Raw genomic sequence first — 22,064 nt, forward strand, 5'->3', positions numbered from 1 at the left:
TTGAGAGGCCTCAAAAGATCAGTCAGAGTTTGACTCCTCTTTCAACCTCAATTCCCCCCCGCCTTTTTCAAAAACAAGGTTTCCATTTTCAAACTCTATAAAGAGTAATGGTAATAAACCGTAGAGTAGTTTTAAGAATTCTCATTAGTACCAGAGTAGCACTGAACAGAACTTGTGCTCTTATTCCCTCTGGGTTGGTTGGGGATGGAAGCGCAATGGGGGCTGTATGCTCAGCCTTGGGGAAAAGGAAGGAGCACACTGTACCTCTCTAAAGAACCTCCTAAGTTATGCACAAATTAACACTATCTGGATGCACAGACCTTTGCTGATGGAGGATCACCAACAAGAGGGGAGACAAACAGGAGAAAAAGAGGACGATCTGGAATGATATGCCCCCGAATGTCTACGCTCTCAAGTATCAGAAGCAACATCACTGTTTACAGTATTGAAAAGACTGAACTGCACTGCAATGCTGTTAAAATGGCATTTCTTTAAATATGAACTGATCACTTCAGGTAAGCCCAGACAGGCTGGCCTTTACAATATGAGACAAAAGCATTCCTGTAACAACTGTAAGATCATAAGTACTTGCACAGCTCTGGAGTACTTGTGGCACCTTAGAGACTAACCAATTTATCTAAGCATAAGCTTTTGTGGGATACAGATTAACACGGCTGCTACTCTGAAACTTGTACAACTCTGAGATCTGAAACATGTCACTAAGACCAGCCCTTTGCAGAGGCATTCATTTTTCATTTCAAGAGCTGAGAAAAAACTATATTCCTAGAATCATAGAATATCAGGGTTGGAAGGGACCTCAGGAGGTCATCTAGTCCAACCCCTTGCTCAAAGCAGGACTAACCTACAACTAAATCATCCCAGACAAGGCTTTGTCAAGACTGATCTTAAAAATTTCTAAGGAAGGAGATTCCACCATCTCCCTAGGTTACCCATTCCAGTGCTTGACCATCTTAGTGACAAAGTTTTTCCTAATATCCACCCTAAATCTCTCCCACTGCAACTTGAGACCATTACTCCTTGTTCTGTCATCTGGTACCACTGAGAACAGTCAAGAACCATGCTCTTTGGAACCCCATTTCAGGTAGTTGAAAGCAGCTATCAAATCCCCCCTCCTTCATCTCTTCTCCAGACTAAATAATCCCAGTTCCCTCAGCCTCTCCTAATAAATCATTTTTGTTGCTCTCTGCTGGACTCTTTCCAATTTTTCCACATCCTTCTTGTAGTGTGGGGCCCAAAACTGGACACAGTACTCCAGATGAGGCCTCACCAATGCTGAATAGAGGGGAATGATCACATGCCTCGATCTGCAGGCAATGCTCCCACTTATACAGCCCAAAATGCTGTTTGCTTTCTTGGCAACAAGGGCACTCTGTTGACTCATATCCAGCTTCTCATCCACTATAACCCCTAGGTCCTTTTCTGCAGAACTGTTGCCTAGCCACTTGGTCCCTAGTCTGTAGCACTGCATGGGACTCTTCCGTCCTAAGTGCAAGACACTGCACTTGTCCTTGTTGAACCTCATCAGATTTCTTTTGGCCCAATCCTCTAATCTGTCTAGGTCCCTCTGTATCCTATCCCTACCCTTCAGCGTATCTATCACTCCTCCCAATTTAGTGTCATCTGCAAACTTGCTGAGGGTGCAATCCATGCCATCTTCCAGATCATTAATGAAGATATTGAACAAAACCGGCCCCAAGGCTGACACTTGGGGCACTCTGTTTGATATCGGCTGCCAACTAGACATGGAGCCGTTGATCACTACCCGTTGAGCCTGATGATCTAGCCAGCTTTCTATCCACCTTATAGTCCATTCATCCAACCCATACTTCTTTAACTTGCTGGCAAAAATACTGTAGGCATTTGACCATATGAAAAGCTTTGCTAAAGTCAAGGAACAACAAGTCCACTACTTTCCTCTCATCCACAGAGTGAGTTATCTCGCCATAGAAGGCAATTAGGTTAGTCGGGCATGACTTGCCCTTGGTGAATCCATACTGACTGTTCCTGATCACTTTTCTCTCCTCTAAGTGCTTCAGAATTGATTCCTTGAGGACCTGCTCCATGGTTTTTCCAGGGACTGAGGTGAGGCCTACTGGCCTGTAGTTTTCCGGATCCTCCTCCTTCCCTTTTTTAAAGATGGGCACTACCTTAGCCTTTTTCCAGTCATCTGGGACCTCCCCCAATTGCCATGAGTTTTCAAAGATAATGGCCAATGGCTCTGCAATCAATCCGCCGACTCCTTTAGCATCCTCGGATGCAGTGCATCCAGCCCCATGGATCTGTGCTGGTCCAGCTTTTCTAAATAGTCCTGAACCACTTCTTTCTCCACAGAGGGCTGGTCACCTCCTCCCCATACTGTGCTGCTCAGTGCAGTAGTCTGGGAGCTGACCTTGTTTGTGAAGACAGAAGCAAAAAAAGCATTGAGTACATTAGCTTTTTTCACATTCTCTGTCACTAGGTTGCCTCCCCATTCAGTAAGGGGCCCACAGTTTCCCTGACCATCTTGTTGTTAACATACTGTAGAAACCCTTCTTGTTACTCTTAACATCCCTTGCTAGTTGCAACTCCAATTGTGATTTGGCCTTCCTGATTTCACTCCTGCATGCCTGAGCAATAATTTTATACTCCTCCCTGGTCATTTGTCCAAGCTTCCACTTCTTATAAGCTTCTTTTTTGTGTTTAAGATCATCAAAGTTTTCACTATTAAGGATTCCACCACCCTCCCCCTAAATTCAGTTTAAAAGCCAGCTATGCATAACAGACACATTAAAAGCTCTTTCAGGTATATTTGGATTTATCACAATTTAAACTTCATTCACATCACAAATGAAATAATTTTAAAAGCAAACAAATGCTCTAATAAAATGCTTGTCAAAAGCATTACATAAGAACGGCCATACTGGGTCAGACCAATGGTGTGTCTAGCCCAATACCTTGTCTTCTGACAGTGACCAATGCCAGGTGCTTCACAGGGAATGAACAGAACATGTAATCAGCAAGTGACCCATCCCCTGTCACCCATTCCCAGCTTCTGGCCAACAGAGGCTAGGCCAGGGACACTTCAGAGCATGGTTTTGCATCCCTGCCCATCCTGGCTAATGGCCATTGATGGACCTATCCTCCATGAATTTATCTAGTTCTTTTTCTGAACTCTGTGATAGTCCTGGCCTTCACAACATCCTCTGGCAAAGTGTTCAACAAGTTGACTATCCGTTGTGTGAAGGAATATTTCCTTTTGCTTGTTTTAAACCTGCTGCCTATCAATTTCATTTGGTGACTCCTACTTCTGGTGTTAGGAGTAAGTAACACTTCCACATTTATTTTCTCCACACCAGACATGATTTCATAGACCTCTATTATATACCCCCCTTAGCTGTTTCTTTTCCAAACTGAAAAGTCCCAGTCTTATTAATCACTCCTCATACAGAAGCTGTTCCATACCCCTAATAATTTTTGCTGCCCTTTTCTGTTCCTTTTCCAATTCCAATATATCTTTTTTTTGAGATGGGGCAACCACATCTGCATGCAGTATTCAAGATGTGGGCGTACCATGGATGTTATATAGAGACAATATGATATTTTCTCTCTCATTATCTATCCCTTTGCTAATGATTCCCAACATTTTGTTAGCCTTTTTCACTGCCACTGCACACTGAGTGGATGTTTTCAGAGAACTATCCACAATGACTCCAAGATCTTTCTTGAGTGGTAACAGCTAATTTAGACCCCATTGTTTTATATATATATAGTTGGAATTATGTTTTTCAAACAATTAGTGTGATACAATAGATAAGTGAGTTAGAAGATATTTTGCTATTCTGACAGTAGGATGAAAAAGTTCAATTAGTACTTGAAAATGACATTTCATATGATTGAATAATGAACACAATTATTTGGACAACTTTCCATCTTATTAAATTTTGATTTGAAGTATTTAAGATTGATTTTGATTTGATTATGATCTTTTCAGAAAGGAGACAAAGAGGAAATAATGTTTGAATATAAAGATTGGTTTTGGTATATAGGCATAACCAGTTACATGTATCATCTATTCATGTATTTCTCCATAGTGTTTCAGAAAGAGTCTTTGAGAAATTTGTTAATCAATGCAAAATTGCCAAACTGATATAGTAGCTCAAAAATTCAGGTCACAAGATTTAGATTTCAGGAAAGGCATTTGACTGCTGTAACCATTTAGTGCACTATATCATGAAGATGCTAACAACTTAGTTCCAGTCATCATATCTTTATAAAAGTCATTTAATTTATACTCTTCTTCCATACGTTATTAGATTAGCCGATTTCATTTGATTTAGCAAAATATTTATGAAATAAACAAATAAAAAGTAGAACTCTAAATTTTCAGGCTTTAAACAAAACTACTAATAGTGCTCTCTCAACAAATACAAATTTACAGCTTTTCAATAATTTATGCATAGTGAGACTGTTAATATCCCAAAGACACGACTTTCCTCAGTGATCCAGAGTGATCATTTGTAAGAACTCTTGCCATAACGAGCCACAAGGAAAAAAAAATGTTCAAACGAGAAAAGACCTATTGAGTTAGGAGCAAGAGCGGCTACAAAGATTTTTTTCTGGCACAGTTGATAAAATCAGAGCTCATTCAGGAGAAGGCTCTTGGAATTCTGCATCCAGGTTGGGGAAGAGCTCTCACTGTACAAAGTTTTAATTTATGCTTGATGAGGCTGAATATTGCCATGAGATTTAAAAAACAAAACAAAACAAAAAAAAACCCTCAAAGAAAAAACATAAAAAACCCCCAAACAGTTGATCTTACATGACTAGGAAATTGTGTAGGTCAGTTTGCATCAATGAAGCCAGGCCTTTTTTAAGAAACTTGCCAAATATATATTCTATATGAGGTATTCTTATGTTAGCATATCGAGAACAAACTTACATAAAGTAAGCGAAGTACAGTGAGGCATGTTGTTTTAAGAACAGCCCCTTATCTGAATCATTCATTACTCATTTGTTTCAGCTAAGAGATGTACTTACAAGTACACCACATAGATCAGTGCAAATCACTGTCACTCTTTCTAAAGCAAACTTTTATAGCTGAGTATGCTTTTAAAGCTACAGAAATTTGAGGAAGAAAACAAATGGTCTGAAAAAAAAATCTTTCTTGCACAGATGGTAACAGCTAAGGTATTACATGGTGCTTGCTGGCAATTATACAGAAAAAGATTGCGCCAATAAATCCCACAAAGTCTGGATCCTGCTGATGCTCTAAAACCACTAAGGATCAGACTAAACACAGCATTTCTTCCCTTAGAAAGTATATGGTTTTATGGCTTCCAACTGAGGCTAAACTTAATTTAGACTATTTTGTGCTAGTATGTTATTGGGTTTAATCTCAAATTTAACCCAAGGGGACTGTCAGTATTTGGATGATAGACACCCAAGAAACACTCAAGGTGTTAGTGGTGACTCAGTAGGTAACACTCTCCCCTCTTAGCTGTTACTGAACCAGCACCGCATGGGAGCGTGAAAAGCTGTTATGTTGTTGGAAGTATTGAGTTTCATTTGAGAGGTAGAACTGAGGCTTTGGCCAGTAGCTGTCACTAAGGATTCACTGAACTTTCTGCACGTCTATTAATTTGTAAGGATGCTTGCAAGAGCGGGATTATCCCATTTCTTGGTTGTATTTCTTTCCAGTAGCTCTATTCTATCTACTGAAGTGTTCCCTATAGTTTCAATTTAGTTAAATTTTTTCCTTCATTTGCTGTTCTAAGCTATTGTGTTGTGATGCCACATGTAATGTTCCAGCACAGACATGGCTGCATTTGCATCATAGGTTATTACTTAACATTTATATTGCAGTAGCACCTAGAAGCCAACCACTGTAGGAAATGACAATCCTTGCCCTAAGGAGCTTACAATCTACAAGACAAGACGTAATAAGTGGATGACACATACAAGCGGGTTAGGGTCGGGGGAGAAAAAGAAATGGGGGACATGGTGAAAAATAAAAGGATGAGTGCAATTCTTAGCCAATCAGGGGCAATAAATCACAACTCACCACCTGCCTACCCCAGTATCAGGTTGCAGTTAAAAGATGGTTACTCACTTTTGTAACTGTTGTTCTTCGAGATGTGTTGCTCATATCCATTCCAATTAGGTGTGCGCGCCGCGTGCACGTTTACCGGAAGATTTTTACCTTAGCAACACTTGGTGGGTCGACTGGGCGCCCCCTGGAGTGACGCTGCTATGGCATCGGATATATACCCCTGCCGACCCAACCGCCCCTCAGTTCCTTCTTGCCGGCTACACCGACAGTGGGGAAGGATGGCGGGTTTGGAATGGATATGAGCAACACATCTCGAAGAACAACAGTTACAAAGGTGAGTAACTGTCTTTTCTTCTTCAAGTGCTTGCTCATATCGATTCCAATTAGGTGATTCCCAAGCCTTAACTAGGCGGTGGGGTCGGAGTGAGATGTTGCAGAATGCAAAACTGCTGAGCCAAAGGCTGCATCATCTCTGGACTGTTGAACCAGATCATAATGTGAAGCAAAGGTGTGGACCGAAGACCAGGTGGCTGCATGACATATCTCCTGGATAGGTACATGAGCCAGGAAAGAGGCAGATGAAGCCTGAGCCCTGGTAGAATGCGCAGTGATGTGGCTTGGGGAAATATGAGCCAAACCATAACAAGTGCAGATGCACGCCGTCACCCAAGATGAGATCCTCTGAGAGGAAACACGTAGGCCTTTCATTCGACCTGCTACCGCGACAAAGAGTTGGGGCATTTTACGAAAGGGTTTTGTCCGCTCAATATAAAATGCGAGCGCTCTAAGGACATCCTAGGAGTGCAATTGTTGCTACCGTCGCGTTGAGTGTGGCTTCAGGAAGAAGACCAGGAGAAAGATGTCCTGGTTAACATGAAAGGTCGAAACCACCTTAGGGAGGAATGCCAGGTGTGGCCGCAACTGCACCTTGTCCCTGTGGAACACAGTGTACAGTGGATCCACCGTAAGAGCCCTAAGCTCAGAGACTTGTCTGGCCGATGTAATGGCTACGAGGAAAGCTGTCTTCCAAGACAGGTGGAGTAGCGAGCAGGTTGCTAACGGCTCAAATGGAGGAGACATAAGCCTGGTTAAAATCAGGTTGAGGTCCCAGGTCGGGGCTGGGCGGCGTACTTGGGGGTATAGGCGGTCCAAGCCCTTGAGGAACCTCAAAACAATAGGGCGTGAGAACACGGAACGGCCATCTTTCCCTGGGTGGAAGGTAGAGATAGCTGCCAAGTGTACCCTCAGTGATGATACTGCTAGGCCCTGCTGTTTGAGAGACCAGAGGTAGTCCAAAATAGAGGGAATCGAGACCTCAGTGGGAGTAAGATTATGCGTTTCGCACCAGCAGGAGAAACGCTTCCACTTGGCCAGATACGTTGACCGGGTGGAAGGTTTCCTCCTATCCAGGAGAACTTTTCATACTGATGCACAGCAACGTAACTCTGACTGGTTTAGCCACGCAGCAGCCACGCCATGAGGTGAAAGGCCTGCAGGTCTGGGTGGCGAAGCCTGCCATGGTCCTGAGTTATGAGGTCTGGGTGGAGTGGCAGGGTAATTGGGTTGGCTATCGACAGGTCGAGCAACGTGGTGTACCAGTGCTGCCTGGGCCATGCTGGAGCGATCATGTTCAGGCACGCTCTGTCCCTGTGGAGTTTTAGCAGGACCTTGTGAACCAGCGGGAACGGTGGGAAGGCATAAAGCAGCTGGCTCTTCCATGGCATCAGGAAAGCGTCCGAGATTGAGCCCGGGGAGAGACCTTGGAAGGAGCAGAACATCTGGCATTTCCTGTTCGCGCAGGAAGCGAACAGGTCTATGTGGGGAAATCCGACTTCTGGAAACAGAATGAATAACGTCCGGGTGGATCGACCACTCATGAGACAGGAAGGACCTGCTGAGTCGATCCGCCAGAGTGTTCCGAACCCCTGGGAGAAAGGATGCTACCAGGTCTATCGAGTGGGCTATGTAAAAGTCCCAGAGTTGGATGGCCTCCTGACAAAGCAGGGAGGATTGTGTCCCTCCCTGCTTTTTTATGTAGTACATGGCCGTTGTGTTGTCTGTAAACACTGAGACACAGTGGCCTTGTAAATGTTGCTGGAACGCCTGGCACGCCAGGCGGACTGCTCTCAGTTCTCGGACATTTATGTGTACTGCCAGCTCCTGAGATGACCAGGGGCCTTGAGTACGAAGGTGTCCAAGGTGAACACCCCAGCCGAGAGACGACGTGTCTGTCGTCAGGGACATTGAGGGCTGGGGCGGATGGAACGGCAGCCCTGTACACACCAGGGAGGGAGTTAGCCACCATTCTAGGGAGCCTAGGGTGCTCGGGGGAATGGTGACTATCGTGTCTATTGGGTCCCTGCCTGGGTGGTATACCGAGTTGAGCCAAGCTTGGAGAAGACAGAGGCGGAGTCTGGCGTATTTGGTTATGAACGTGCAGGCAGCCATGTGCTCCAGGAGACTGAGACAAGCACGAGCCAAGGTCGTCGGGAAATTCTGTAAGACCTCAGATGATTGTTGCCATTGCCTGAAACCGCGGCTGCGGTAAGCAGGTCCTGGCTAGACTGGAGTCCAGGATAGCTCTTATGAAGTCTAACCTCTGTGTGGGAACCAGAGTGGATTTTTCTATATTGATCATCAGGCCTAGACGTGTGAATAGGTCTTTGACGATGCCCACATGCTGGGTGACCTGCGTCTCGGAGGCCCCTCGGATGATCTAATCGTCCAGATACGGAAAAACATGTATCCGACGTCGGCAGCAATAGGCGGTGACTACGGCCATACACTTTGTAAATACCCTTGGGGCTACAGAAAGGCCAAACGGCAGAACCGTAAACTGGAAGTGCTGACGGTTGGCTACGAAGCGGAGGTACCTCCTGTGTGGAGAAAAAATGGTGATGTGAAAGTACACGTCCTTCATATTGAGGGTGGCATACCAGTCTCCAGGATCCAAGGATGGGACAATGGTCTCCAGGGATACCATGCGGAACTTCAACTTTGTCATAAACTGGTTGAGTCCTCGCAGGTCTAGGATAGGTCTGAGACCTCCCTTCAACTTGGGGATTAGGAAATAATGGGAGTAAAACCCCTTGCCCCTTTCGTCCTTTGGTACCTCCTCTATAGCTCCCATGGCGAGGAGCGTCCGCACCTCTTGCAAGAGGAATTGCTCGTGAGAGGGGTCCCTGAAGAGGGACGGGGCTGGAGGGTGGGAAGGTGGGATTGAAATAAATTGGAGGTGGTACCTATACTCCACCGTGCGTAGGACCCAGCAATATGAAGTTAACTGGGACCACACTGGGAGGAAGTAGGAGAGACGGTTGGAGAAGGATCCTGGCCTGTAACTGGTACGCCGCTCTCGGGCGCACCTTCAAAGGTTTGTCTTTGGTCTGGCTGGTGGTTTCGAGGGACCTTGATTTTGGCCCCCTTGGGGTCCTGATTGTCGTCTACGACCACCTCGGCCGCACTGCCTGCCAAAGTCCTGTCTTTGTCTAGGCATAGAGTATGGGCAGTGAGGCTGTGGACGGAAAGGCCTACGTTGGGTCACCAGCGTATGCATGCCGAGAGAGCGCATTATGACCCTGTTGTCCTTCAGGCTTTGCAGCCTGGGGTCAGTCTTTTCTGAGAAGAGACCTTTACCATCAAATGGCAAGTCCTGAATGGTATACTGCAGCTCCGGTGGAAGGCTTGAAACCTGAAGCCATGAGATGCGCCTCATGGCAACACCCGAGGCCAGAGTCCTGGCTGCTGAGTCGGCTGCATCCAACGAGGCCTGGAAGGAAGTTCTGGCCACCTTTTTCCCTTCCTCCAAGAGGGCAGCGAACTATTGGCGGGAGTCTTGAGGGAGTAGCTCCGTAAACTTACCCACCGCCACCCAGGTGTTATAATTATAGCGGCTAAGCAAGGCTTGTTGATTTGCCACCCGGAGCTGCAGGGCCCCTGCCGAGTAGGTCCATTCGCCTAGCCTCCTTCGATTTCGGGGCTGGTGCCTGCTGGCCACGGCGTTCTCTCTCATTAACAGAGTGGACGACTAGTGAGCAGGGAGGAGGATGGACATACAAGTACTCGTACCCTTTAGAGGGCACCATGTATTTACGCTCGACTCCCCTGGCCGCAGGAGGGATACAGGCTGGAGACTCCCCTGGCCATATAGTATCGGCATTGGTCTGGATGGTCTGAATAAACGGTAGGGCCACTCTGGTGGGGGCATCTGCCGACAGAATGTCCACTACCGGGTCCTCTACCTCCGGGACCTCCTCCACCTGGAGGTTCATATTGAGTGCTACTCTCCTCAGGAAGTCCTGATGGGCTCTCAGAATTGGAGGAGGGCCCGAGGAGGATGTTCCTGCCACCGCATCATCTGGAGAAGAGGAAGTGGAGATGCCTGGGACGAGCGGGTCCTGTGTGGCCTCTTGCTCTTGGGTGATCTCCTGCTCCAGTGAAACCTGGGAGTCTGGTAGGTGAACTGGGGCTTCCCCCGTAGCAGTCAGAGGAGGATGGCTAACTGTCGCCTCTGGCACTCGGTGCTCTGATGGGACAGAGCGGGACGGAACTACTGGTATGCCTTGGACATGGTGGTACACCCAAGGTGTCCAGAAAGACCACTGATGGAGGCCTTGGTCCTGGGCCTGGATCTCTTGGGAGACTCTGGTGGGCACATCGGAATCGCGGTCCTGTGCATAAGAGCTGTCCACGTGGGACGACACTGATGCATGTCTGGATGGCCATGGAGGGGCTGAAAAGCCCTGGGCAGAGTCTCTGTCTCTAGCAGAACTTGCTCTACTCAGCACCGGGGACCGGTACCAGGAGGCATACCGATACCAGGAATGAGATTGGGACCTGCGACCGGAGCGGTGCGGGGAGGTCAACCGAGATCTCGAGGCTTGACGTTGGGAGTGGCTACGGGAGTTACGGTGCCTGGAGCGGTGCCGGGAGCTGGAACAGTGCCAAGAGTAGCGGGCCAGCGAACGGGATACTGAACGGTGCCGCGAGTGCGACCGGTACCGAGGAGAAGAATGGTGCCGGGACTGCGAGCGGCGTCGGGAGTGGGAGCACCGACGGGACCTGAAGCGTCTGCGGGACCGTGATCATGAACGGTGCTGCTCTGCTGTGCCGACAGAGGATGGTCTTATCAAGGCAGGCTTGCTGATAGACTGTATTACCTGCACCGGTGGTGCCGGGGGGTGAGGCAGCGTTGACTCTGTCATGGCAATCAGATCCCTCACCGTTGAGAACATCTCCGGCGTGGATGGGATAGTAAGCTCAACCACAGCTCACGCCGGGGAGCTAACAGGTGCGGGACTCGACGGCCCTTGTGGGACCGGAATCGACGGTGCCGATGTCGTCGGTGCCGCGGCAGGTGTCAGTGCCAGGCGATCCGACTTAGACGAGCTCTCTGGCTACGGTGCAGGTGGCACGGAAGCAGCAGGAGTCTTAGGCTTTCTCGACCTCGGGGAGAGTGAGCGGTGCCAAGTTGACTTCGGTGCGGCTGACGGCTGGTGCCGAGAGGCCTTAGCAGTACCGGCGTGGTCCGGTGCCGAGGAGGCGCTTCTGCTCGCAGACTGACCAGCGCTCAGTGCCGAAGGCGGAGGAGTAAGAGCCACCTCCATGAGGAGCTGTTTTAGCCGAAAGTCCCACTCCTTTTTCGTTCTCGGCTTAAAAGCCTTGCAAATGCGACACTTATCTGCCAGGTGAGATTCCCCGAGGCACTTAAGACAGGAGTCGTGTGGATCTCCTGTCGGCATCGGCTTATGACAGGCCGAGCACGGTTTGAAACTCGGTGAACCGGGCATGGGTGCCGGCACTGGGTGTGGGGAAGGGACTAATCCCCGAACCCCTCTTAACTATAACACTAACTATGAATGATAAAAATTAACTATAACTATATAACTTTGAACTATACACACAAAAATAACTAGAGAACTACGAGTAGCTAGGGAGGTGGAGGTCAGTAAAACCACACTCCACTGTTCCAACGACCGACGCGGGTGGTAAGAAGAAACTGAGGGGCGGTTGGGTTGGCAGGGGTATATGTCCAATGCCATAGCGGTGCCACTCCAGGGGGTGCCCAGCCGACCCACCAAGTGTTGCTAGGGAAAAATCTTCCGGTACACTTGCAAGCAGCGCGTGCACACCTAATTGGAATCGATATGAGCAAGTACTCGAAGAAGAACTGTAGGTATTTAGGAAGAGGTGAGTTTTGAGGACAGACTTTGAGAATATGGTGGCTGTTTTATGGACTTTGGCTAGGAGATTTTCATTTGTATGGGTGGGAGCATGGGAGAAAACACAGAGGGATTTGAGAGAGAAGCAGAAAATCAGAATATCAAGGATGCATTATTGGTAGAGTCAAATCAGGAACTGATTACTTGAGAAGCCTGTAGATCAGATGGACAGGAGCAAGGTTCAATAGTGAAGGGCCTTAATGGTAATGTAAAAGAGCTCATGTTTGATGTGAAGGAGAACAGGGAGTCAGAGCAATGAGCCAGAAAGATCTTGGCAGTTGTGATATGAATTGATTTAACAGGGAGCAATGTGGTTTGTTTCATGAGTTGATGGAAGCCTGAAAAACAGCCTTGGCAGTCTGGAGAGACAAGAAAGGCCGAACCTTTGAAATACTACTTAGACAGAAGTGGCAAGACTTGGTCAGGGACTGGATTTGTGGCTCCAGAGAGAGGGCAGTGTTAACTTAAAGAGGACACCCAGATCATGGACCTGCGTGACTGAGAGCATAGTGGTGATGTGGAGAAATTGGGGTGAGGTAAAGGCTTGAGTAGGGGAAAGATCAAAAGTTCAATTTTGGCCACACTGATTTAAAGTTGACATGTGGACATCTGAAATAACATTGCATGGTCTGGAAAGGAAACTTTTGGGGCTGGGAAGTGGCAAGAAATCTGAACTTGTGGTGTTCAAGGTGGGGGAAAGAATTGTGAACCCTGCTTGGGAAGAAGACTGGAGGGCGGAAGAATCAGTTAGGTATGGCAAAAATTGGACCTTGATATGGATGGTGGGTGTGGAATTTATACTTTTGGGAAGAGACGGGTTGGGAAGCTTTTCTGTGATTGGAAGAGAAGGAAGCAGAACTTGAGGGATTCAAAAGCAAGCAGTAGTTTGTCTTGAGGTGAAAGCCAATTGCACAAGAAGTCAGAATATACAAAGCAGAAGCATTCACCTTTAGGAATAAAGTTATCAATGCACATGAATAAGAAGTTATATTTTATCTGCATAATGGCAATAAGTAATCGCTTAATAGTCACATCTCTCAAGATAGAACAATTAAATGCTGTTCCTTTAGGGAGTAGAAGGGAAGAGTGCATGGAGTTTTCATAATCATGCACGAGTAGGATACTTCTACACAGACCACTGAAGGACGTGGATTGTCTCAACAACCCTACATCATTTGAAGAGCAATAGACAGAAAAACAGTTGTAAAAAAGAAGTGAAAGGGGACTCAGTCTGCAGGTTCTAAAACCACATCTTAGTAACAAAACTCAGAAAAGTATGTGGTTTCTTAAAACGTAATTTTCATCCTGACAGAATCCAAGCTGATCTGACAGATAACAAGCATTTTAGCATCTCTGTGCGTCAGTGTATGATGTACCTCATATTTGTAAATCTGCCCTGTATATTTACTCAGATAAAAGTAAATAAATTGTGCAAAAGTCTCCTTTATTTAATCCTTAAGAGATTTTCCCAGGATATATGATAAAAAATTCACATTTTCTTAAACAGCATCAAGTTTCTGTCAAGGAGAAATAACTAAAATTTTAACTTGATAGCAAGCTGAGATAGCCATATGCTTCCCTTGAATGCAGCTGTGACTGCTTACAGCCCCCCTCCCACATTTTGTATTAAAACAACTGATTCAATTTGGTATCAAAATACTACAGAACACTTGCTCTGCTTTAACTATATTTTGTGACAAAGGCTCCCAGTACACCAAGGCTAATAAATGAATATGGAGCAGTTTACAAGTATCTGGGAGGAAGAGAATTTTTATTTTTACCATATCATGAGTCAGAAATCCATTCTAATTAGTCCAGGTCGATTTTCATTTGGATGTTAAATAAAGAATCAGATTTCAAGAAATAGTTCCTCATTAGATGTGCCTTTAATTACAATTTATTTTCTATCATTTGCAGCTACCTTTATAACAGTGTAAAGCAATGACTGGTGAAAACCTATCTAAAGATATCCACTAACAGTTTTTTTAACAATAACAAACTCCCATATTTCCTGATAAAAAGAGAGCAGCCCCCTGCCCCCCTTTTGAGTAAGACTTTGTTGCTACCTTGCATCAATTGTTTAATTTTCAATTAGTATATCATGAATTGGACTATCACAAAGTAAATTCTTTCCTGAATGAAATAACTTCTTACCTTTCTGAGGCCTGATGATAAAAGACTGCGTGGCTCCGTTCACCAGTCTGCAATATCCATCTATCAGGTCAGCCATATTCTCTGCAATGGTTAAGGATGGTGCTGTCACTGTCAGAGGCTAAGAAAAAAAAACAAACAAAAAAAACAAGGCACCAACAAGAGAGGCATTATTTGGGTCGCAAGCGTTGAGCAGAACAGCTGTGCCATTGCATCAGAGATTTGTACATACTTGAAAACATTAAACAAAGATGTGGGCAAGAGTAAAACTATATACATCAGATTATTAGCAGTGATTATTTGTACTCTGGTAGCACCAATAATATACTAAGTGCCATCCGCATCCATAGGAGGACACAGTAATACAACATATATTAAAATATTTTTGCAGAGGAATATCAATCCTAATTAGTACCCCCTAAAGAATAGGGTCTGAAGGTGCAGCAAATTAAAACTTTTTTCCTAAATGAAAAATTAACCTGGTCTTATTTAAGTGGTTTCTCAGGCTAGCCTCTAGTGACCAATTGTCTACATTAAAAAAAAATCAACACTGAAGTCACAATCTTGACATAATTTTCTTCTGCTGTGGAAGCTGTTTATTCCTCAGAACTCTTTAAGGTGATGATATCTCCACCGTGCTTTCCTTTTCTACGCTCCTACAGCAACATATTCCTTGCCCGAAAAGTAAGTGTTCCCCAACTTTAAAAAGTCCAAGCTTAAACACTATTTTGGTATTAACTGTTCATTCCAACGTTTTATTGGTTCTCCTCCATGTGGACACAGGCAGCCTGTCCTCTCTCTTTTTCAAATCCTTAGAGGCTGCTGTCGTTCAGTGGATAGGACACAAGTACAGGAGATGTGATTTCTATTCCCAGCTCTGTCACTAGCTCACAGTATGACCTTGGGAAGCCACCTCTTGGTGCTTTAGTTTCCCCAGCTATAAAATAGTGACAATACTACTTAAACATCATTTGGAGCTCTATGAATGAAAAGTGTGATGTACACTCCAATTATTATTAATGCTAGAGCAGCAGGACAGTTAGTTTATTTATTTATGCTTCTTTAAGGCTTACATCCTTTAAATCTACACTCTTTTACAAAAATGAAAATAAAACAAAACTGAAAACAGAATCACAAAGAATACAGTGAACTCCAAACACAATGTTAAAATAACTGCCAACCAGAATCATAATAACCTGATCACTCTTTCTCTTAACTCACCCTCTCCCTCAAAGACCCAAGGAAAAAAAAAGAGGTTTGCAGAATGCCTGGAAAGTAACAAATGCAGCTGTTGTTGTAATTTATTTGTTTTGTGTAAGGCCTAGAGACTCCAATGGGGACTGGGGTCCCACTCTGCAATTAACTGTAAAAACACTTTGTAAGGCAGTTCCCTGTCTCAGAGAGCTTACCATCTAAATAGACAAGACAAAGGGAGGAGAAACAGAAGCACAGAAAAGTGAAGTGAATTGCCCAGGCCATACCAATGGTCAATGGTACAGGCAGGAATAGACTCACTAGACCACAGTAACCTCAAGCTCTCACAGATAAAGATCATCTTCCTCATTTATTATTCTGACCACATCTCACACACCTGTCTTTAAATTCTTCCATTAGCCCCCTCTTCTCCATTACATCAAATACAAACTCCTCTCTCTTCCACTGTTTTGCTTTACTTTACTCCAGACTATTTATCTGACCTACTCTCCTTATCACACTGCCTGCCTGTTCACCCGCCTACTCTCTACCAATTCTGCCAGGCTCTACGCTCTGTTTGTATGTTTCTTCCACAGAGGACTCTGTGACTTTTTCCATGCGGCCACCATGCGTGGAACGCCCTCCTTGACCAAGTTCACCAAGCTACCTCTATCCCCCTCTTTCAAATCCTCCCTTGATACAAAAAAAAGATCCACCAAAACATGTTGTCTTATTTCTCATATTCACTTACTGTACATATTTTTAATACAAAAAATCCTTAATAGTATTTCCCCCCTGCTGTGCGCACATCTTTCTTGTGAAACCACAGAATTTTATTACTGTGTCCACTGTCTCTCTTCCTTCAGTCCTATTGCACAGGGCCATATCATTTAGATTGTAAGCACCTTGGTGCAGGGAACCTGTCCTACTTATTTGTGCCAGCTCTTGCTAATCACTCATATTTGTGCTGAATAAGTTCAGCATAATGTACCTACAGAACTAATATGAAACCAAGCTCATTTTCCCCTGGGACAAACCAAGTACCGAAATCCAGAAGTGAAAAGCCAGAGAAACAAACCCAGGCCTTTTATTTTTTCTGAGTTAAAATATATATATACACACATTTAAAATTCAAAGTAACAAACCTATAACTTCAATGCAGTATTATTACAAATTCTTGTAATGTATTTGGTACTCTGAACAATCAATTTTTAGGACTATTTCCCCCCCTACAGAATATGAACTACTCTTCTCTGAGCTTTGGTTAATGTTGACATGGTGTAAAATGCTCTTTGCTCTAATTTAAATGTTCCAATTTATAATATTAACAGGTAAATAAAAATGTCAGAGATTCAGCTTAGTGATAATTTAAGGAAAAAAATGAAGTCAAACAGGCAGCCACTTAAAGATTTGGAGTAAACAAATTTATTCTGTTTCATTATAATTAAATTGTACAAGAGAGGCTTAAAAAGCATTACTGCACATGGAATAATTTCCTCAAGCTCCATTTTTGGTATTAGTGTGTGTGTGTGTGTATTACTGTTGGAAACAATTTCAATGTAATTTTCTTATAGGGTAGAGAAACAAAATATGCATAAACTTTATCAATAACTTTAAGGTTACCACAGCTGTCAATATCTTACCTCAGGTGCTCCTGCTATTTTGAGCTGTAACATCCCTTTTCTGTCCTTGTCTTCACTGTTTGAATACTGAATAGTCTGCACCTGATTGAAATCTGCCAAGTGGGTAGGCTGCAGAAAAGCATATATAAAAAAATTAGACATTCATAAGAATTGCATAATACCTTGACTCTCCTCTTCATTCCCAATATCTCACGTATGTATAGCATTAAAAGCTCTACATTACATTGAACAAGCTTGAATTCATATCTATCTGATACCAATTCCGGTCTCATCGTGTCATAATCTTCAACATTCCCTCCTTCAATTTCTATGGACTTTACACCTCATCATGGTAATCATGTTTGTAAGTGAGGAGGGGTGGACCAAAACCAGTCAAAACCATTCCTTATTTGCCTGAAGGGGTCACTGTTAAATTAGGATAGTTACACACTAGTAACTGAATTCAGACCTTTTGGCATGTCAGTGCAAAACACACCACAATCAGTAGGTCAATCAGGCTCTGTCCACATACATAGCATACTCAATGGAAAACATTCTTTGGAGTGCTCTAAGTGGAATGTTCTCAACTGAACACACCACTGATTTCCAAACCTCTCTGTAATCTCTGAATTAAATTCAGTGAAAGGTAATACATATGCTTAACACAAAGCACAACAGTAAAAGCTGCCAGATGTGTGGTTGTTATTCCTGTGTGTTTTCTAGAGGCAGAAGGGCATGGGTGTCTGGGTGCTATAACTTAGTCAAATGAATTTACTTCAGACAAAAGTAAAATGATGCAGTACAAAATAAATGAACTAAATATCAAAACAAAAACAGATATGCTACACTTTCTGGTATCTAGATACTACAGAAATGGTTGAACTACAACAGCTTTAAAATGACAGATAAAAGTGCTGAAGGATTTATTTAGCCAAGTAAATATTCTGCTTAAAAAAAGGGTTACGGATGTGAAATACCTAAATGACTATTTTTTTTTAAGATGTCATCAATATTTTAGATACTTAAATGTGTGCCTCAATGGGTATCAAAAGCCAGCAAATCCAGAGTTAAGGTCAATAGTGGCTCTTTATTTCACACCATTGTGCTTTCTCCCCATCCCACCGCATGAGTAAATGCTCGAGTAACAGCTTTTACTTTGAATTTCCTGCCTTTTCTTAGTTTGGCTCAAAGATTAGACTTTTCATTCATTTTTGTCTAAAGCCCCATTCACAATAAGCTGTGCCTCACTCCATAGCTTTTGAGACAGGAAAACAGAAGCAGACTTACATTAGAGCCCTTGTCTGTAAGGTAACTGATTCCTTCTTCTGGGCCAATTGCCAGCTCCACTGAAATAATCCAGCTTGACTTTTTATGTAGAAGGAGGTGGAGATGGTGACATTTAAAGGGAAAGAGAACAAAATTGAGGACAAAGGCTCTCCAGTATCATTCATTACACTCATCAGTGAACAATCTTTACAAACTTTTAAACTCTTTAAAACAAATCAAACAGATTAATATATAACTATTCCTTTCCCTGGCTTTCGGAAGTTAAGAACCAATGTATACTAAATACAATACATTTTTGCATCTACTGACATCTAACTACCACTCTTACTCCAAACTCTCATGCTTCTGAAATACTCATTTTGAGAGATGGGTATGTAATCAATACCTTTTGTGGTTAATGAAACTTAAAAAGAGAACACTTTTAATCAAAATGTGTACTACGGACAGGCAATTAATTGCAGGTCTAAACAATGTCAATTATACCCATTATTCCATAATGTGTTTTGCAGATTACTGAGTTCCCTATACTTACACCAAGAGCACATTTGAAGCATTCTTTGTCAAATCTGTATACTGGAGACAGGATCTCAAAGAATTTCAGAATACTTTCTTCTCTGTTGAGGATGGCAAACTGTCGAAACGTTTGTTGAATCAGTTTTCTTAGTGTTTTGGCCTGTGTAATGAAATATGTAAAGATCACTTAGTGTCTGTGCATCTAAAGCTGTTCCAGTGATGGTGAATATTAAACACATCTATTATTCAATATCAGTTACTCAAATTACCAATGAAACATAAAAGATGTGATTATTAATCAGAAAAGGATGCAGCCAAACATTAATAATGCACTGTTCTGTCTTCCAATTTTACTGCACACAACAATATCCCGCCATATTTACTGATAGATGCTTTCTGTGTAAAATAAAGTTAACAATTTGAATTAAAAACATAAGAATGGCCATTACTGGGTCATATCAATTGTGCGTCTAGCCCAGTATTCTGTTTTCCAACAGTGGCAGATGCTTCAGAGGGAATGAACAGAACAGGGCAATTACTGAGTGATTCATCCTGTCATCCAGTCCCAGTATCTGGCAGTCAGAGGTTTAGGGACACCCAGGGCATGGGGTTGCATCCATGACCATCTTAGTTAATAGCCACTGATGGACCTCACCCTCCATGAACTTATCTAACTCTCGTCTGAATGCAGTTATAATTTTGGCCTTCACAACATCCCGTGGCAATGAGTTCCACAGGTTAACTGTGCATTGTGTCATGAAGTACTTTCCTGTGTTTGCTTTAAACCTGGGTTGACCTCTGGTTCTTGTGTTATGCAATGGGCTAAATACAGCTCCTTATTCACTTTCTCCACACGATTCATGACTTTATAGACCTCTTATTATATCCCCTCTCAGTCATCTCTTTTCTAAACAAAACAGTACAAGACAATATGATTATTATCCTCTGTGTGAACTAATTTTTCTAAGCTCCTTGTTTACCCCTACTTTCTGAACCTCTTATCAGTGTAAAAAATGTCATCAGCAACCTATGCTTTCAATAAATTATGAAACATTCTACTAAAACATTCTGTCTTCTAATTTGTACATGCTCATTTATTTGTGCTTATACTCCAGGCTAGGCACCTAACTCATCACTGGTGCACACAATTTGCATATAGCACTTTTGTAGTTCACACATATCAGAAACACATGGTCAGTTTTGAAAATTTGTCCCAAAACCTTTTGCAATCTCCTACTGATAAGTAAATATATATTTTTCAAAATAAAGTCCTCTTCACAGATCCTCTTTTATTCAGAGACAAAGTTAAAGCTATATTTTCAGCAATCTGTTGACTGCATTCTGCCTGTAAGTCAAACAAACATCATAACATCCATGTCTATTTGTGCTCTATTTCTTTTTCTTGTGAGAAGAGTTTTCAGTTCAACCATGTAATTCGAGCGGATATATCCTGAACTAATGCTCCTTCTTGTACTCTCTCTATTAGGCCGCAGGATGAAGATACCACAACCACTTTTCTTGAAGGATTTATCTGATGAACCGTCAGTGTACACACAAATCTGTTTGCTTTGTAACAGATACTGTTGGACAGTCTATTCGGTCCAGTACTAAAAAGGCCCTGTGTACAATTATTTTTATGGCAAAGTTTGACTAATTTGTACACAGAGAATTCTGTCCTCTTCGTATAAGTGCTGATCAAGCATGTGAGTAATCCCATTAAAATCAACAGGACTACTTGCATGAGTAAAATTAAACATGTCCTTGTGTGGTGATTCATTGGTTCAAGGCCATATGTCCTTCAACTTCTGGGTTCTTCAAGTATGAGATGATATACCATTTAGTGACAATAAATGAATTTTACATCATTTTATTACAAGTCTCCAATGCTAAAAATGAACAATGCACAAGCAGCAAAGGTCATCCTTCTGCCCAAACAGGTAACGTCACTTTGAGCAGACACAAGAACCTGATTACGTATTCTTGAGACTTGAAATGTGTGTTTTGGTGAGTAAGTGTTCAGGACTTGCGTAGGCGTCACTTTGTTATCATTAATTGTAGATACGTACGTTCATAAAAAAGTACTCATTGGATGAACTAAATATATACACCTATACTTATATATAAAGAAACACACATTTGCACAAAATATTAAGTACAGTATCAATATCTGGCAGCATAGAGAGTAAATTCCTGGACTTTTTGCCTCCATGTGTCACGATAAAGAGCAACAAACTCAGAAGCAACATCCCCAATATGCTCAACCAATCCCTTAATCAGCAACCCCTTAGCAGCGGACCCACTCTCTGACAAAGGTGGATCAAATAAAGGAACCTTATGCCATGATTTGGCCAACTGGCCAGGGGAACAATTCGAAACCAAGGACCCCCTATAGAAAATGCTCTGTCCTCAGAAGTTATCTGGACACTGTTAGTACTAGTTTGTCCCCACCTGCTGGGAGGATACAACAGCATGATGCTATCTTCATGCTCTTTTCCTCTCTCCAAATTTCCCCTTCTGCTTCAGAAGTTATATTCTAAGCAACATCACAACAGAGAGATTACTTTGAGAGCAGTCCGTAGCACTACTACATTGGGTAAGGAAGAAAGAAGTGTAACCCTATTAGCTAAATATTAAATCTCTAAGGTCATGCAAATCACCTCTGTGATGAGCTCAAACTTCATCAGTTCACATATCTGCTATATAACTACATAGCAGTACATAGGGTGGCCATTTTTAAAGGGAAAGTCCCGTATTTAAGCCCTCCTGCAGGTGTCCTGACTTTTTCTTAAAAACAGGCAAATTGTCCCATATTTTCTGTCTCCCCATCATCGTACTGGCGGGTCCTGCTGCTACTTGGATCCCTGCTCGCCAGCCACCCGCCCTCCCATCAGCAGTAAAGGGGAAGGAGGTATCCAGTGGCCAACGATGTGGGTGGGTGTGCAAGGCTGGTGTGGTAGCGGGGTGAAGATGCAGCGCATGAGGAAAGCCACTCCTTCTGCTGGCCCGCCAGTGCAGCCTCTGCTGCAT

The 22,064-nt window shown here is 43.4% G+C and overlaps 1 protein-coding gene across 14 annotated transcripts in view; it reads right to left on the reverse strand.

Moving 5' to 3' along the window:
* Positions 1–22,064, reverse strand: part of PTK2 (protein tyrosine kinase 2) — a 428,303-nt gene that overhangs the window by 140,905 nt on the left and 265,334 nt on the right. For all 14 annotated transcript variants that reach the window (XM_050940664.1, XM_050940665.1, XM_050940661.1 and 11 more), the window contains 4 exons: positions 19,057–19,197; positions 18,525–18,602; positions 17,259–17,366; positions 14,425–14,542 (listed from right to left, as the gene is read on the reverse strand). In XM_050940664.1, the coding sequence (XP_050796621.1) occupies positions 14,425–14,542; positions 17,259–17,366; positions 18,525–18,602; positions 19,057–19,197 (445 nt within the window). The remainder of the gene's footprint in view (positions 1–14,424; positions 14,543–17,258; positions 17,367–18,524; positions 18,603–19,056; positions 19,198–22,064) is intronic.

The sequence above is a fragment of the Gopherus flavomarginatus genome, chromosome 2 (assembly GCF_025201925.1).
Source record: "Gopherus flavomarginatus isolate rGopFla2 chromosome 2, rGopFla2.mat.asm, whole genome shotgun sequence".
Taxonomy (NCBI): Eukaryota; Metazoa; Chordata; order Testudines; family Testudinidae; genus Gopherus; species Gopherus flavomarginatus.